Raw genomic sequence first — 19,267 nt, 5'->3', positions numbered from 1 at the left:
ACCAGGGAAGCCCCTTGACATCATTTTTAAAAGAGATGTTTGAAAATATTTCCATTATGTTATAGTTGATTCTTTCTGTTTGGAAGAGTTATGGTCTATAAATTCTTAGCAAACACTGAGCAAACTGAATACTGCTCCTAGGAGAAATACAGGATTAGGTTTCTGCCAGCCTCTTCACATTTTGGTAAAACTATCAATACGTAACCTTGTTTTATGTGTGTGTCTGTTTAAAGACACCTTATTTAATGGATATTGTTGATTCATTAGTTGAACGCATGTTCAGCAGCGCTGTAACTCATGTGAAGGAAGCTTAGCTAACACAAGTATTTTCTACATAAGGCACAGTGCCGCCTTGTGCTTGGGAGTACTAGACAATGCTATGTTTGCGGACCATTTTAAACAGCAAAATCATCAAAAAAAAAGAAAAAAGAAAAAAAAAAGAAAACCCACAAAATGTGGCAAGTGTAGCATTAAATAGACCAGGAAAAGGACACTTGTTTACAGTGGGAGAGCCGGTGTCACCTTGTTCTACCTCAGCTGGGAACGTGCGCGGCAGGCAAAACAACTTTTTTTTGCCACTCTACTGTGTCTGCTAGTAAGCGGGGAAAGCAGGGTGAGTATTGCTTTTAAATTTACCTATAAATTGTAGGTGAATTCACAGATACGGAGTTAGTGAATAGGAAGGATTGATTGAATTTTGTTGCCCAAAACAATGGGCGTACAAAACTCTCATACTTGAAAACTTAGCCTGGAAACAATTTTCTAATCTGCTTTAAAGTCTTCTATATGAAGAGTTTCAGTGTTTTGACTCGTGTTAAAAATGTCAAAATACACATCTTCTGGTTTGAAAGAACAACTGATTGACAGCAAGAAGAGTTGTGTATACGTACTAGCTCTCATTTCTCTCATTCTCTTTTGAGCCCATTCCAATTAACCCTCATAACTCCACTAAGACTATTTTCCAAGGTCGCAAATGACCACCACGTTGCTATAGTCGTTTTTCAGTCTGTGAATCACTTGATCTATCAGCATTTGACAACCAATCACTACATCCTTTTTGAAACTCTTCTGGGCTTCTAAGACACCACACTTGACTGCTCTTCTGCCTACTTTTCTGACTGCTTCTCTAAATCTGTTGCAGGTGCTTCTCTCCCTCCCCCAACTTTTACGTAGTGCAGTAACGTAGGCTTTAGTCTTGGATCTCTTTCCTGTCTGCTCTCATTCCTTAGAAAACCTCATCCAGTCTCAGGGCCTTAGATACCACTGATACGGTTATGACTGTCAAGTATGTATCTCCAGCCCAGACCGTTCCCCTCAATCCCAGTCTATATAACCAACTGCCTACTTTGAAATCCTCACTTGGAGGATGAATAGGCGTCTCAAGCAGAACGTTTCCCACCCTTTCCCCAGTTCCTCCTGCAGTCTTCCCTTTCTCAATGAATGAAACTGCATTCTGCCAGTTATTCAGGCCTCAAACCTCAGAAGCATCCTTTACTTCTTCTGTACCCCCCACGAATCCTTCAGACAACCCAGTCAGCTCTAACTTCACCGAGACTCCACCACTCTGTGATCACCACTACCACCACACTTGTACCAGCCAACATCGTCTTTTGCAGTAGACTCCTAATTTGTCCCTCTGATTCTGCCCTTAACCCTCCTTAGACTATTCATAGCACCAAAACACCACAACCTGGAGAATTCTGTAATTTGTACCTCATTTCACTCCTCTGCTCAAAACTGTCCAATAACTCTCCACCTCAGAGTTAAGTGTAAATGTCCTGACTTAGGCTTCTGGCCAAGATAAAGTAACAAGGATTGGATTTATCCTGTTGCCTGAAATGACTCAAAAATAAACAAGCAAAATACATGATAATGAGGGAAAATTATGAGCAAGTTTTTGACACTAAATTTGCCAATTTAAGAGAAATGGACAAATTCTTTGAAAGACACAAATTACCAAAGCTTCCTCAAGGGAAATAGATAATTTGAATAGCCCTATATCTATAAAAGAATTGGAAATTTAGTTAAAAATCTTCCCATAAAGAAAATTTCAGGCCCAGATTGCTTCACTGGTAATTTCTACTGAACATTTAAGGTAAAAATAAATTTATGCAAACTCTTCCCAAAACTTGAAGAGAAGATACATTCTAACTCATTCTATGGGGACAGCATTGCCATGATACCAAAACCACACGAAGACGTCACAAGAAGAGAAGGGCACAGGCCAATATCCCTCATGAACATAGATGTAAACATTCTCAGTGAACTTTTTTTTCAAGATAAAAGGAATATATGTGAATACAAAGACTTGTACACAGGTGTTCTTAACAGCTTTATTCATAATATTTGAATACAGGGAAAATGCCAAATGTCAATCAACAGGTGAATCAATAAACAAATTGTGGTACGTCTATATAATGGAATGGTACTCAGCAGTAAAAAAAGAACGAATTACGGGTATGTGGAATCTCCAAATTCATCATGCTTAGTCAATGAAGATGCACATCAGAGCCCATATTTTATGATTGTTCATATATATAGTTCTAGAAAGGGCAAACTATTTTATAGTGGCAAAAACCATGTCAGTTTCCTAGTACCGGGGTGGAGAAAGGGATTGACTGCAAAGGACATGAGGATGATTTTGGTGGGGAAGGAATTATGCTGTATCTCAATTGTGGTGGCGCTCACACAGCTGAATACGTTTTTCAAAATTCTTCAAACTATAGTTTGGATGAATGCAATTTATTTAACATAAATTATACCCCCATAATGATTAAAAAGCCAGCCCTTCACATTCCTGTTTCATGAAAAATAAAATTATTTTAAATTAAACATATGTAGTCACATTGTTTTTGCTAAAAATCATCTTACCTACTGGTATTTTCCTACCACTACTATTTTTAATGAGAGCAAAGAGTTTAAAAAACACAATAAGACGTTTGTTTAAAAATTATTGTTTATTTAATCTTTATCTCATTATTTAAATTTCTTTGTATATTTCATAAAGTACATATTAGTATAATAATATGTGCAAATGATTTATATATTTTTTTTCATGCTCACATTTTACCCATAGGGATACATAATCAAAATAATTTGGAGACTACTGCCCTAGAAAGTTGGAAGATCCCTTTTCTCAGAAAACGGAAAGAAGAATTTACCTGGAAGCAGCGAGCTGAATTCATCAAGCAGATGGCTGAAACCAATGGTAATATTAGAGTATACCACATTTACATGCCATGGGAAGACTCAAGATTGTAAAATGTCATTTCTCCTAGTTAATTTCTCTCAATTAGCTCATGAATTTAATGCAATTCCAATTTTAAAAAATCCCAGTGGGATTTATTTTTTCTTTTCTTTTTTTTTTTTTTTTTTTTTTTTTTGCGGTACGCAGGCCTCTCACTGCTGTGGCCTCCCCCATTGTGGAGCACAGGCTCGGGACACGCAGGCCCAGGGGCTACGGCCCACGGGCCCAGCCACTCTGCGGCATGTGGGATCCTCCCGGACCGGGGCACGAACCTGCGTACCCCACACCGTCAGGCGGACTCTCAACCACTGCGCCACCAGGGAAGCCCCCAGTGGGATTTTTTAATGCAACTTGGCAAGATGATTTTAAAATTTATTTGAAAGTAAATGTTATGAATAGCAAAGGCAATTTTGTAAAAGAACAAAGGAGACATTTGAATAAAAATCAAAGCATACTATAAAGCTGTAGCAGGTGAAATCTTGTCATATTAGTTTGAGAATAAATCAGTAGAAACAAAAATTGAATTCAGAAATTGATCCATGTATATGGAAATTTATCATGTTATAAATGGCATTTCAAATCTTCACATAAAGTCTGTTAATAGCCAATAATTTGGGGACAATCAGATATCTGTTTGAAAAAAATATCAAGAAATATACAATCTTGTCTCATACCACTCATAAAAATCAACTCGAAATCTACATAGAAAAAGTAAAAACATTAGATTAAGTGTTTTACAAATATTACAGAATATCCTTATTATCTTGGGTAGTAGTTTTCCTAAACAAGACACAGAAAGCAGAAGCTCTAAACGATAAAGTTAGTAAAACTGACTACAAGAAAATAAAATTGTGTAGGACAGAAGACACCATAAATTAAGAAAAGACAGGATAAAATATTTCAACATGTAAGGGTTTCTATGCATAATATATCAATTACTTTTATAACTTAATAAGACAAACAACCCAATAGAAGTGTGGCCAAGAATATGAATAAACAAACAATTCTCAGTAAAGGAAACATGAAATGCTAGTAACCATAGATGTTCAACCTTCCTAGAGATTACAGAATACAAAGTGAATCAGTAATGAGATGTGCTTTAGGTATTAGATTGACAAACATTTTAAAAGTTTGTATCAGGTGTTTGGTATATGGAAAAATGAATCCACCCATATACTATTGTAGCACAACTTTTAGAGAACAAATTAAAAACATCTGTTAAATTTTTTAAACGAGCATTTTCTGTGACCCAGCAGTTCCAGTTATCAGTATCTACCCAGGATATACCCTTAAATAAGTGCAAAAGGAACACGTACAAGAATATTCACTGTAATAGAAAAAAATAGAAACAACTCAAATGTCCATGAAAAAAGGAGAATGGTTAAACAAGATGTAGTTTATTCACAGTAATATCCAAGAGTGAAAAAGAATGGGGTAAGTCCAAACAAACTGTTGTAAAAGTATCTCCAGGGCTTCCCTGGTGGTGCAGTGGTTAAGAATCCGCCTGCCAATGCAGGGGACATGGGTTTGAGCCCTGGTCCAGGTAGATCCCACATGCCACGGAGCAACTAAGCCTGTGAGCCACAACTACTGAGCCTGCGCTCTAGAGCCCGTGAGCCACAACTACTGAAGCCCGCATGCCTAGAGCCCATGCTCCGCTACAGGAGAAGCCACTGCAGTGAGAAGCCCGCGCACCGCAACGAAGAGTAGCCCCCCGCTCACTGCAACTAGAGAAAAGCCCGCGCACAGCAACGAAGACCCAATGCAACCAAAAATAAATAAATAAAATAAATTAATTTTTTTAAAAAAGTATCTCCAATATAGTTTTGAGTGAAAAGATGAAGTTGCAGAATGAAATACATATTATCCCAATTTTTAAAAACACACCTAACAAAAATAAAATAATGGTTTTCCATGGTCCCAGGTATATGTGGTTCTGTGGTTAAAGGAGCCTTTAGCCTTAGCCATGTATAGTGTTTTATTAATTAATTTTTCTACAAAGGTGAAAGTCATAGATTAATTGTATAATTAAAAGTTAATAATAAAAATTAAAATATATAAGACTAATAATTAAGATCACTCTTTCCTAAACTAGGGACTATCATATCAGCTACCCCAAGTAACAAAGAAATTAGAACGTCTACAGGAAAATGTCCTTATGGGTCGGGGGAAGATTTAGTTTGGCTAACAGTTCACAGACATTTTAATACTTTGGGGTAGCTGGTATTTTGCTGTAGAACCATCTTTTCTGAATAGCACTTTGGACAAAAATGTAGGTACTTGCCAGCATACAGCCAGTATATAAAACCAACCAGGCTTTGATAGTAAAATATAAAAGCCCAGTTGTGACTGTAAATCCAGGTCTCCTTTCGTCAAACCTGGTTTTAGACTGTTTTATCCTTTCTCCATTAGTGTGAGCCACAAAATTGATGGGCAAGCATCGCCACCCAGTGGTTATGGTTCACATTTGCAGAGTTTCTTACTGTGCCCTTTTGTTCCTAAATCTCAAACCGATAGTGCTTTCAGATATCCCTTAAAAGAAAAATGTTCTAGAAATTCAAGAAACCCATATAGGGTTATCAATTTTAAAATTCTGTCAAGTAAAGATTTTTAAAAAGCCTACTAAATACCAGCATTGCCAGTTTTGTAAAAGAACAGATATTTAAAACCAAAAAATCGGAGAGGCCATACACTGGATAACAGGACAGTCCTGCTTATGAAAGAACAGTTGAAAATTTATATGCATTTCATACATATATAAGTATATTATAACTACATTAATAAACAGAGGTGGTTAAACATCATTTCTGAGTGTGCCTGTGATGGTGTTTCTAAAAGAGACGAGCATTTGTATTGGTGGCCTGAGTACAGAAGATGGCCCTCCCCAATGTCCGTGGGCCTCATCCAGCCCATGGAGGGCCCCAATAGGACAAAAAGGTAGAGGGAGATTGAATGTTCTCTCTTTCTCTCTGCCTGTTTGACCCGGGACATCCGTCTTGCCCTGCCCTCGAACTGGGACTTAACGCCACTGTTGCTCTGGTTCTCAGGCCTTTGGGCTCTGACCGGAACTACACCAGCAGCTTTGTTGAGTCTCCAGCTTGCAGATGGCAGATAAGGGGTTTCCTATTTTCCTGTTGGTTTTGTTTCTCTGGAGAACCCTCATACAATAATATTTACATGATTCTCCTTTATCGGTTTATGTCTCAGCTTTATCAGTAAAAGCAGAGCTGGAGACAAAGTTTTGTACACAGAACCTTAATTTTGGAGGTATCAGGAGTGAGAGCAGGGAGAGTTAATGAGTAGTATTGTCCTTTCCATATAGAGGCAAACTGCCTTTGATCCCCTTTACCGTTGGGATTGAAAAGAACCCATTCACCAGATCATTATCCCCTGGGAAGTTCAGAAACCATATTGATCTGTTCCAGTAAAATACTACCCCTGACTCAGCAGCTATGACTGGACTAAGCACTTAGCTAAGTTTATAGTAGTTTACAGTTGTCTGCCATAACCCATCTGGTGTTTGCAGGAGCCAAACGTGAACTAAATGGAGACGTGATGGGAACCACCATTTCTGAGTCCTTCACATCTTAGAAGTTGGTGCTCAAGTCTACAGTTCCACCTGGGATGCGGCATGTCTTCTCCTTTAATACTTTCTGGGTCAAAACAGGGTGAGGGAACCAATGTGAGCTGCTAAGAATGTCCCAACTGTGTAACTGGGAACCAGGGAAATAGCCACAGGGTGGGTGTGTGGACATATTTGACACCCTGTGGGACATCCTTGTACCTGGCTCCATGTGCCCTCACTCTAACTGGGGCCTTGTTGGTGTTTCAGGTCCTATGGTGTCAGTGTCAACTCAGACCCTCTATCCCGCTCTTGTGAGATCTGATTCTTGTTTCTCCAGTGGATGGTAACTCTGGTAAGTAGCCACAGGTGCCTTTGGGAAATGATAAAGAGAATATTTATTGACGCTACTGTAGTGGCTCTGCAGGGTCCTTCCTCAAGTGGACCCAGCCTCCTCTATAATTGCTGGACTGTGGCCTGAGAACTGGGTTAGACCCTAAAACCAGGTGAGAGTTGATTTTCATTGTGCTAGCCAACGTCAGCCTTGTGCCCACCAGATTTTTTCCAGTTATACAACGCAAGAAAGCGCCCCAGCTGTCTGCGCATCCATCTTATCCCTTGGAATACCGTGGTCAGATAGCCACGCCGCAGATCACTGGTGCCAGACACTACAGTTGCCATTCTGCCCTTGCCTCTTGTTCTACCAAGTCCATCCATCTTGCTTCTGATGGCAAAGTCCAGCCGCCTGGCTCTGCTGCTCTGGAACCTACCATCGTCTTTGGGAGTCTAGTTTTAGAGCACCATCTGCTACTGTCACCCTAGCCTAGGCACTCTGAGCTTCTCAAAGATGCTAGAGCTTCCTCACCAGTACATCTCTTATTGCCTTAGTGACGGAAGAGTCCTCTGGACCCTCGCAGGGTGGATTAATCCGCTTTAACATTCCCACCTCCCAGAGCCTTTTGACTCTTTTCCAGGGAGTTCCAGCATCACCTCATTTATTTATTTTTTTTTACTTATTTTTTTTGCGGTACGCGGGCCTCTCACTGTTGTGGCCTCTCCCGTTGAGGAGCACAGGCTCCGGACGCGCAGGCTCAGCAGCCATGGCTCACGGGCCCAGCCGCTCCGCGGCATGTGAGATCTTCCCGGGCCGGGGCACGAACCCGCGTCCCCTGCATCGGCAGGCGGACTCTCAACCACTGCGCCACCAAGGAAGCCCTCCACCTCATTTATTGATACTGTTGTAATATGTAAGCTTCACAGAGCCATCCCAGCAGCATTAGAATTGGCTCCTTGCCAGGATGTTAAATCCTGAAGGAGCTGGCCCTGTGTCAACAAACCCTCTCCATCCATTCTTTTATTCTGCGCTTCTGGTCCAACACCGTAAAGGTACGCATGCACCCACACATATTCCCCTAGTCCTGCTGAGCCCCGTACTGCAATTCTATCAGTGAGTAAGCTGTTTCCTCTTACAATAGGGACTGTTCTTCCTCACTCAGGTTCTGCTGAGACCTGACTGAATATCGGTCTGGCAGCAATGAGGTGAAGTGGGTTGCACCTTGAGGAGGATAAGCGTCATCTCGTGAGGCATCTACTCAGCTGGAGTCTTAGCATGGTATCTAGGCGAGGGGAGGCTGCTCCCCTCTATCAGGGGAGAGGGGGCCATTTCTGCTGGACTGGAAATTAGAGTGGGGGCAGTGTCTGTGCTGTAATATTCTCAGGCGCGTGGTCCCAGTACCCCACCCCCATCTCAAGTCCCACCCCTTTGCTATCGGGGTTGGACTTCAGCCTAGAAGACTTGCCAAGGCTGTACATCTGGCCTCCTCTGCAGCTCTGTCACCCTGAAACCCCAGGCCTCTGGCTCCTTTTTGGCTGCAGGAGATGAAAGTCTTTTTAAACAGCATCATGGAGGCCTGTTGGTTTTCTCAGCATGCCCCAAGTGAATAGCTGGCTGATCTAAACCTGTCATTCTTTCTTCAAGTCTTCTTACACAGTTAACAAAGCCAGCTAACTCCACAAACTTGTAATTACTATTACCCCCATACTGTTCGTGTCATAGAGATACAGCTTAACCAAATGCTCTGAGTCTACCTGCACCTCATCCCTCCACCTCAAGTAAAAAGAGCCTTAGTAATCATGATGCTACAGCAAGCCAGGGGTTATCACCACCCCACTTCAGGTGCCAATTGTTTTAGCTTGTGTTCTTCCCCAGACAGAGCCTTACATAAAGACTTGTTCCCTGGTGGCTTACTTGGGAGGTGATCGTAGGGAAGAGGAGAGAGGGAGTGGCGAGAGTCATGCAGGAAAAGCAGATATAAGGGTCACCATTGAGGCTGCCGCTGTGGTCACTGGGGTCCTAATTCTGCCAGGATCCTGAGAAGTGCACAGAGGGCCTCCCCAATTGGACCTCAGTGGTGGCATTTAACTTGGCTCCTAAGCCCATTGGTTGAAGTTTGCCTCTAGGATGTTAATTCCTCCTCTCTTCCAGATTACACGTGTGTATGGGCCCTGTGAGCTCCTTTCTGTGTCTGAGGCATCTGTGGAGTTTTTGGTAGAAATTTTAAAATGCCTGGCATGCAACATGGGACAAGAAGCTTGAAGAGAGTCAAAGCTTGTGTGGAACTGCTCATCCTCCCATGTCAGAGATGTCAGACTAAGGACGAGAGGGGTAACTGAGGACCCTGGATGCACCTGCTCCCATACATATCTATAGAGTCACAAATTCAGGTAAAAGCCCCAAACTTTACCATGGCCCAAAGGCCAAAGGTGATCTGCTGCCCTTCTTCCTCCATCCTTCCAACCTTGTCTACCTCTGTCCACCGCTTCACTCAGCTCTGACCACCCTCCCCTCTGTGTGTGTGTGAGGTGGGGCTTCCAGACACACTCCCGGTGTGGTCAGTTAGCATTTAATTGGAGTAGCCACGCACCAGAGGCAGCTCCCAGGAGCTTCCAGGCAGCTCTCTTTCCATCCACACTGGAGGGGTTGCTGATGAGCTTAATGAATGCTAGAAATGGGCTTAGTGAAATTAGCGGCTTGTTAGTTGGTATATCAGAGTCCATTGAGGAGACAGAAACCACCTTGTGATTTGAACAGAGAAGGTTTAATATTATTATTAAAGAATTATGAATGATAACAAGGGCTTGGCTGGTATGAAGTAAAGAGAACCCTAAAGAATACAGGAATGGTGGAGGGAGGAGCCCTCGCCACTAGGGCTGAGCCAGGCTACCCCAGGAAGAGGCCACCCCCCAGAGCTGAGACCCAGACCTCGTTGGGAAAGCCTCACCCATGGCTCACTGAATGGTAGGGGTCTCTCTGAGAGGCAGCTACCTTTCCTGCTAGGAAAGGTCACAGGAAATGTGCATTCTGGAACTTTACAGAAATCCACTCTCTTGGGGGCCAAGGAAGGTCTTCCATGGGGACGTGCTTCATAGGAGGCACTTGGCTATGACAGTGCCCGAGGGGGCTGCTGGAGGAAGCTGTTGTCCGCTCTGTGCTGCTGGCCACTGCCTGCTGCAGGAGCTGCTGGTGGTCATCACTGCTTGGGCTGCTAAAGTAGCGGCACTTTCCGGTCCCAGATGTAGGCATTTGTCTCCTCCAGTTTGGAGTAATTGAAGATGCATGGTGGGGCACCAGCGCTCCCCCTACAGGTCTGTCCCGATTCCAATTTTAGCTGAGTTTCTTTTTTTTTTTTTTTTTTATTTTTTTGCGGTACGCGGGCCTCTCACTGTTGTGGCCTCTCCCGTTGCGGAGCACGGGCTCCGGACGCGCAGGCTTAGCGGCCATGGCTCACGGGCCTAGCTGCTCCGCGGCATACGGGATCCTCCCGGACCGGGGCACGAACCCGTGTCCCCTGCATCGGCAGGCTGACTCTCAACCACTGCACCACCAGGGAAGCCCTTAGCTGAGTTTCTTGAATTAATTCCACACCTGGAAGGAATCCAGTCTTACTGTACTATCAAGACCAGTTCAAATTACTTTGTTGTCCTGGAATGTGCTTTGTAGTCATTCTGTGAAACATGTTTTTACCGTTCTGTGGTGAAATGTGGCTGACGTTTTACCCTTCTGTGGGGCTGTTTTATAGAGGGTGATGGGGGAAAACTGACTGATATGATGTGGTAGCTGTGAGACTGCTCCTCAAAGGCGTCCAACTTCAGTGAATGTAATTAACCAAAGCTGTGAAATCTATCTTCTGTTTGCAGTGAGGTCATGCTTCCCTTGCACTGCTCCCAGTGACTGAATGAGGCAGGACAGATCCTGGGAGGCATGGATTCCTCTGATGGTCATCTTGGGCTCCAGCACTTCCCAGTGACCTTACCAAGTCTTCCTTAGACTGTACAGCAGCCATAGGACACTTTTACCCAGGCTTCCCTCTTCCTCTCCCTCATTTATTTATTTATAAATTTATGTATCTGTTTATTTATTTTTGGCTGCATTGGGGTCTTCGTTGCTGCGCACAGGCTTTCTCTAGTTGTGGTGAGCAGGGGCTACTGTTCGTTGCGGTGCGCAGGCATCTCATTGTGGTGGCTTCTCTTGTTGCAGAGCATGGGCTCTACATGCGTGGGCTCAGTAGTTGTGGCTTGCCGGCTCTAGAGCTCAGGCTCAGTAGTTGTGGCACAGGGGCTTAGTTGCTCTGTGGCATGTGGGATCTTCCCAGACCGGGGATCGAACCCGTGTCTTCTGCATTGGCAGGCAGATTCTTAACCATTGCGCCACCAGGGAAGTCCCTCTCCCTCATTTAGAGTCAGACTTGTATCGTGGCCTGATGGCTCTCCCAGCTTTCTGAGCACCTCCCTTCCCCTTTTTCTCTTACAGAGAGATTTTCCCTAATAAAATCCTTGCCTATCTAATCCCACGGAGGCCTTGTGGAATTAAAGAACCTCGGCTAAAACTGGAGTCAGGACAGGACTGTAGGGGGAGCTCTTATGCCCCACCATGCACCTTCAATTACTCCAAACAGGAAGAGACAAATGCCCACATCTGGGACAGGAAGATGCCTCTACCCAACCAATGAGAAGCCACTATACTTTGGACTCCCAGCTTCCTTCAGTGGACCCTTTGGTTATCACAGCCCCTCCCAATTACCCACTTTTCCATATAAAAGCAAGTTCCCTTTCGTTGTTCTCTGGATTTGCCTGTGGTCTGTCATAGTTTGTACTTCTCAATTTGCAGTTTCTCTTCTTATTCCTAAATAACCTCACTTTTGCTGGCAAAATACTGGCTATTACATTATTAAAGTTGATACAGGTATCGAGCATATAAAGAGGAGAGAAAAGGAAGCAAGAGGAGGGAAAAAGAGACAGTTTGCCCTCAGCATTTGGGACTAATATTTGGGAATGACTGTCATAGACCATAATGGGCTGCAAGAGATCCTACAGGCCATGAAGTTCAAAAATTCCTTTCATGTATTTATTTATTTTTTAATACCTCCTCATTTTAGAGGTGAGATCCAGAGAAGGGAGACAACTTCCCAACATCACGGGACAAGTCAGTAGCAGAGCCAGGACAGGAACCCAGGTCCCCAGACTCGCAAATCATTCATGAGGGCATGCCTTGTTCCTGGCTGCATGCTAAACTCTAGTACAAAACTGGTGAGGACAATCTGAATGAAGTTCTTGCCTTCGTGGAACTTCAAAGGAGGTGCTCCAGCTGGATGTTAGAAGGCGGGTAGGAGCTTGCTAGACACCTGCAGGGAGAAGAGGGCAGTGGGAAGGGCATTCAAGGCGCTGTGTGCAGAGGAAGGCCTGAAACGTCCCTGGGATTCAGAAATTACAAGTAGAGCCACCTGCCTTAAGCGGAATGATGGGCCGAGGGGCGAGGTGACGCCGGGAGGAGGATGCACTGTCGAAGACAGCAGGGAGCTCTCTATGCTGGAGCGCCGACCGAGCGGCGTGCGAGCGGGAACAGAGGCAACAGGGCCAGGTAAAAAGTGTCGAGGGACAGAGGATAGGGGAGAGTACTACGCTGGCGTCGCGCAGAGTGGGCAACCTCTTAAATTTTACTCCTGCTGATTAACAAAAAGCAAAGGGCCTTTGCAAAATGAGAGCGCCCACCAGAGCCGGAAAGATGCTCAGCAAACGCGCGCTCAGCGGGAAGGCGAGTGAGTTCAGTCCGGCTGCCGGAGCTCGGAGAAAGGTCGCGCACTAAGTCGGTAGGGCCGGGCCGGGTCCTCTAGGTCGAGTCACTCGGGAACGGGCGATACCAGGCTCCGCCCAGTCCAGCCCAGCCATCCAGCCGCCCTGAGCCATTGGCTGCCCTCAAGGCCTTTGCTTTCAGCCAATAGTAAACGTGGCCGCAGGCTCTTCCGCCGGGGGAGGTCAAAGGTCGCCAATATGGCGGCGCCCAGGAACGGCTGAGGCGTGTAGCAGAGGATGACGCTGGCGGCGGGGGCTCGGCTGGGGCGCCGGCTGAGCGGGCCGGGGCCGTGGCGCGGACACTGGACGGCGGCCGGGCGCTCGCGGAGCCGGCGCGAGACGGCGGAGGCCGAGGCGGACGCGCCCGTGTTCCAGTACGTGGGCGAGCGCGCGACCCGCGCCGACCGCATTTTCGTGTGGGGCTTCAGCTTCTCCGGGGCGCTGGGCGTGCCCACCTTCGTGCTGCCCGGCTCCGGGCCCCAGCCCCGCGCCGGCTCGCGGCCGCGCCGCAGGATCCAGGCCGTGCCCTACCGCCTGGAGCTGGACCAAAAGGTGAGGACTTCGACTTCCTCCCTCCGTGCTGCCCTCCGGTCTCGGCCGCGCCTCCCGAGGCACTCGGCCCTCTCGGAGAGGTTGGCGACGCTGGGTGGCCAAACTTCGGAGAGCACAACCCTCGAGCGGGCTGCCGGAGGGGAGTGCGTTAGGGCGCTGCCAGCATGTATCGAGTGGCCGAAACGTGCCAGGTGTTGCGCCCGGCTCGCGTCATTCGGGAGTCGGGGTTGTTGCCACAGTTACGGGGGAGGAAAGTGAGGTTCGGAGAGGTTATGAGACAGGCCCACGGTCCTCCCAGCTGGCAGGTGTTCGTACTTTGGGATTCGCCTTCGGGCCAATCAGACCCTAGAAGTTCTGCTGTTAGGAAAGCCGACTTCAAAAGGTCAGAGAAAGCGTGGGCCGGCTGGAGTCGGTGAACAATTCGGAAAGGAAATGTTAACTGGAGCAGTAACAGGAATGAGAGGAAGGATGAAAGGTCTAAACACACTGGAATGGTTGCACAGGAGTCTCCTGAGTTGACTCAGATTTGAAAAGATACAGCAAAGAACAGTTACCGGAGGGCGGCTTATCTCGGCAGCTAACATCCAGAAAAGCAAAAACGGATGTTTAGGATAGGTTCTTGCTTGGCGTGGTTATGGACGTCTTGGTGGGTGGTGAAAAAGAAGCAGATTTGACCAGTTTGGCTTCTGACTTCTCTGTCAAGGGCAACAAATGATCTTTTGCCCTAAAAGGGGAGATCGAGAGAGCCAGGGAATTTAAGCTCCAGAGCCATGAAAAGTTGGGTTTGACTTCTTAATATTGAGTTGTGAGAGTTATTTATGTATTCTGGATATAGGTAGTTTATCACATATATGATATGTGCAAATGTTCTCTGCCAGTCCATGGATTTTCATTTATTGATTGATTGATTGTACGCGGGCCTTTCACTGTTGCGACCTGTCCTGTTGCGGAGCACAGGCTCCGGACGCGCAGGCTCAGCGGCCATGGCTCACGGGCCTAGCCGCTCCGCTGCATGTGGGATCTTCCCGGACCGGGGCACGAACCCGTGTCTCCTGCATCGGCAGGCGGACTCTCAACCACTGCGCCACCAGGGAAGCCCCTCTTTTTATTTTTTTTAATAGTGTCCTTTGGAGAGAAAAAGTTTTTAATTTTAATGAAGTTCAGTTGATCAGTTTTTCTGCTGTGGATTGTGCTTTTGGTATATCTAAGAAATCTTTGCCTAACCCAAGATCACAAAGATAATTTTCCTCTGTTTTTTTCTGGGAACTTCATAGTTTGAGTTCTTATATTTATGTCTATGAGACAGTCATTTGAATTGATTTTTGTGTATGGTGTGGGGTCAGGGGCTTTTTGCATGTGGCTATCCAATTGAAAACACTATCCTTTATTGAATAGTCTTGGCACCTTTGTGAAAATCGGTTGATGGTAAATGTAAGGCTTTATTTCTGACCTCTCAGTTCTGTTCCATTGATCTATATGTTTACCCTTATGCTAAAATTATACTCTCTTGATTACTGTAGCTTTATAATTGGTTTTTAAATTGGGAGATGTTAAGTTTTGTCTCTTCTAGGTCTTTTGCTTTTCCATACAAATTTTAGTATTAGCTTGTCAATTTCTGCAAAACTACCTGCTGGGATTTTGGTAGTGATTACACTTAATCTGTAGATCAATTTGGACACAGATGCCATCTAAGTAATTTTGTGTCTTTCAATCTATAAACATGAAATGTCTCCCCATTTACTTGGGTCTTTAATTTCTTTCAACTATGTTTTTGTAGTTTTCAGTATACAAGTCTTGCACGTCTTTTGTTAAATTTATTCCTAAGTGTTTTTTTCTTTTTGATGTTCTTTTGAATAGAATTGTATTCTTAAGTTGAGTTTTGGAGTGTTAATTGCTTTTACATAGTAATACAATTTGTTTTTGTATATTGACCTAATATTTTGTGACTTTACTGAACTTGCTTATTAGTTATATAGATTTTCGTGTATTCCTTAGGGTTTTACACATACAGGATCATATTGTCTGGTTGTCTGTGAATAAAGACAGTTTTACATCTTCATTTCCAATTTGATACTTTTGATTTCTTTTTCTTGCCTGACTGCATTGGCTAGAACCTTCAGTGTAGCAGTGGATTGAAGTGACATCCTTGCCTTGTTCCTGATATTCGGGAGATAGTATTCAGTCTTTCATCTATAATTATGACATTAGCTATAAGTTTTTCATAGATACCTTTTGTCAAGTTGAGGAAGTTCCCTTTTTGTCCTGCTTTGTTCAGAGTTTTTCTTTTCTTTTTCTTTTTAAAAAAAAATCATGACTAGGGATTAGATTTTTGTCAAACACTTTTTCTGTGTCTGTTTCTGTGATCATGTATTTTTTGTCTTTTATTCTATTAATTGGATATATTACATTAACTGATCTTTGGATATTAAACCAGCCTTGCATTCCTAGGATAAATTCCACTCGATTGTGGTGAATAATCCCTTTTGTACATTGCTGGATTTAGTTGCTAATATTTTGTTAAGGACTTTTTTGTTGTTTTTTTCTTGTGATGTCCTCCTTGTCTGGTTATGGTTTCAGGGTATTACTGGCCTCATAAAATGAGTTTCTGGAAAGGTTTTAAAGAATTGGTATTATTTCTTGTTTTAATGTTTGGTAGAGTTCACCAGTGAAGTAAGTCATCTGGATCTGGGCTTTTCTTTATAGGAAGAGTTTTTTTTCTTACTAATTCAATATTTAAAAACTTGTTGCAGGTATATTACATTTTTTATTTCTTCTTGAGTCAGCTTTGGTACTTTGTGTCTTTCTGAGAATTTGTTTGTTTTGTGCCAGTTATCTAATTCGTTGGCATAAAGTTGTTGATAGTATTCGCTTATAATCTAAATTTCTGTATGGTTGGCAGGTTGGTGATGTCCCCTCTTTCATTGCTGATTTTGGTAATTTATATTTTCTCTCTTTTTACCTTGGTCAGTCTGACTAAAGATTTGTCAGCTTTGTTAATCTTTTGAAAGAACCAACATTTAGTTTAATTCATTTTTTGGTATTGTTTTCCTGTTTTCTGTTTCATTGATTTCCAGTTGAATTTTTATAATTTTATTTTTCTGCTTGCTTTGGGTTTAGTTTGCTTTTCTTTTCTAATTTCTTTTGCTGGAAGGTTACGTTATTGTTGAGGTCTTTCTTCTTTTGTAATGTAGGTGTTTATAGCTATAATTTTTTCTTTAAACACTGTTTAGCTGCAGCCCATAAATTCTGTTATGTTGTATTTTGATCTTTATTCACCTTATTTTTCGATTTTCTGTGTGATTACTTCTTTGACCCATGAGTTATTTGGAAGTGTTTAATTTCCAAATATTTATGTTTTCCCTAATTTCTTTATTCATTGATATCCAATTTAATTCTGTTGTGGTTACAGAACATACTTTAATTTCAGTCCTTTTAAATGTATTGTGACTTTGTTTTATAACCTAGCATATGGTCTCTCCTGAAGAATGTTCCATGTGTGTTTGAAAAGTATGTGTATTCTATTGTTGTTTGGGTGGAGTGTTCTATAGATGTCAAGGTCAAGTTGGTTGATAGCTTCTTGGTTAACCTGTTGTTTGCTCCAGCTGTTATCCACCAGTATCCAGGCAGCTGCAGGGTTCATCATTGGTCTCTGACAGTTTTCAACAAACATCCCTGGGGAGAAGGCTGTTTACCCTGGGTGATGTCTGGGTCAGATCAGATAAATAGAGCCTTGTGCTTGGGGTCTTACAGGGAACCACTAGATAGATCAAATGAGAATTCCCTGGGAAAGGGGGTTTGAAATTTCTCCAATCCTATTTTGCCTCCTCCAAGGGCTTCCAGACTGCTGGTTTTCACTATAATTGTGAGCTGTTGGTTTTCAGGAGCTGAGAAGAGGTGGACGGGGATAGGTCAAGTTAAAATGCTGCAAAGCTTGCTGTTCTGAGATTCAGCTGCTTTTCTTTTTTTTTTTTTTTGTGGTAAGCGGGCCTCTCACTGTTGTGGCCTCTCCCTGTTGTGGCCTCTCCCGTTGCGGAGCACAGGCTCCGGACGCGCAGGCTCAGCGGCCATGGCTCACGGGCCTAGCCGCTCCGCTGCATGTGGGATCTTCCCATACCGGGGCACGAACCCGCATCCCCTGCATCGGCAGGCGGACTCTCAACCACTGCGCCACCAGGGAAGCCCCTCAGCTGCTTTTCTTAAGTAAACATTCCCCAGATTGCTTTAAGTCCTTGGTAAATACAGCACGAGGTGGCTCAGTTATACATATATATCCTTTTTAAAAAAAATAATTTTCTTTATTTTGTTTATTTTTGGCTGTGTTGTTTGTCTCGTTGCTGCGTGCAGGCTTTCTCTAGTGTCAAGCAGGGGCTGCTCTTTGTCCCGGTGTGTGGACTTCTCACTACGGTGGCTTCTCTTGTTGTGGAGCATGGGCTCTAGGCGCATGGGCTTCAGTAGTTGTGCCTCGCGGGCTCTAGAGCGCAGGCTCAGTAGTTGTGGCGCACGGGCTTAGTTGCTCCACTGCATGTGGGATCTTCCCGGACCAGGGCTCGAACCCTTGTCCCCTGCATTGGCAGGCGAATTCTTAACCACTGCACCACCAGGGAAGCACCATATCCTTTTAATGTAATTACTAACATGGTTGGATTGCATCTGCCATTTCGCTATTTGTTTCTGTATGTCTTTTTTGTTTGTCAATTTTTCCTTTGCTGCCTTCTTTTGTGTTAAATAGGTATTTTTCTGTTGGACCCTTTAAATTCCTTTGTCAGGTGTTTTAATATGTTTTTTGAGTTTTTGTTTTTTTAGTGGTTGGTCTTGGGATTATAATATATAATTTATCATTATCTATTTTAGGTTAATAGTGACCTAATTCTGAAAGACTATAGCAACTTTGTTGCAACATAGCCCCATTTCCTCTTCTCTCCTTTGTGTGGTTATTGTGATATATATTACATCTTTATACGTTTTAAGCCCAACAATACAATTTTATAATTATTATTTTATGCAGTTTTCTTTTAAATCATTTAAGAGGGGAAAAGAGAGAAAATTTGTTTATGCAGTGTTTTATATTTATCTTTATAATTATTTCCACTGATGTTCTTCATTTCTTGTGACTCTTAGTTACCATCTGCTCTCATTTCCTTTTAGCCAGAAGAATTTCTTAGTACTTCTGTTTTGTTTTTTAAAAAAATTTATTTATTTTATTTATTTATTTTTGGCTGCATTGGGTCTTCGTTGCTGTGCGTGGGCTTTCTCTAGTTGTGGAGAGCGGGGGCTACTCTTCGCTGCAGTGCGCGGGCTTCTCATTGAGGTGGCTTCTCTTGTTGCGGAGCATGGGCTCTAGAGCGCAGACTCAGTAGTTGTGGCACATGGGCTCAGTAGTTGTGGCTCACGGGCTTAGTTGCTCTGCGGCATGTGGGATCTTCCCAGACCAGGGCTCAATCCCGTGTCCCCTGCATTGGCAGGTGGATTCTTAAGCACTGCGCCACCAGGGAAGCCCTCTTAGTACTTCTTAAAGCCGGTCTGCTAGCAGTGAATTCTCTCAGTCTTTGGGAATGTCTTTATTTATTTTTTTTAAACGATAGTTTTGCTGGATATAGAATTCTTGGTTGACAGTTTTTGTCCTTCAGCACTTTGAGTGTGTCCTTCTACTCTGGTCTCCATTGTTTCTAATGAGAAGTTAACTGTTAATCTTATTGTTGTTCCCTTGTACTTGATGAATCCATTTTCTTTTGATGCTTTCAAAATGTTCTCTCTCTTTTTTTTTTTTTTTTGCTGTA

The 19,267-nt window shown here is 43.6% G+C and overlaps 1 protein-coding gene across 9 annotated transcripts in view; it reads left to right on the top strand.

Annotated features, from left to right (window-relative positions):
- Positions 1 to 432: 432 nt before the first annotated feature.
- Positions 433 to 19,267, top strand: part of RCC1L (RCC1 like) — a 58,891-nt gene continuing 40,056 nt past the window's right edge. For 2 of the 9 annotated variants that reach the window (XR_003682967.2, XM_028499276.2), the window contains exon 1: positions 13,144 to 13,490. Coding sequence is in view for 8 of the 9 variants with exons in the window: in XM_028499276.2 (XP_028355077.1) it covers positions 13,176 to 13,490 (315 nt within the window). In the remaining variant the exon portion in view is untranslated. Of the gene's footprint in view, positions 614 to 3,076; positions 3,209 to 6,773; positions 6,916 to 7,079; positions 7,165 to 9,294; positions 9,534 to 13,141; positions 13,491 to 19,267 lie in introns of those variants that run through there. The other 7 variants (XM_007099992.4, XM_055090286.1, XM_028499274.2 and 4 more) reach the window with 6 other exon arrangements.

Source organism: Physeter macrocephalus, chromosome 14 (assembly GCF_002837175.3).
Source record: "Physeter macrocephalus isolate SW-GA chromosome 14, ASM283717v5, whole genome shotgun sequence".
NCBI lineage: Eukaryota > Metazoa > Chordata > Mammalia > Artiodactyla > Physeteridae > Physeter > Physeter macrocephalus.
Note: the sequence above shows the minus strand (reverse complement) of the source record. Positions and strands in the feature narration are given on the sequence as shown.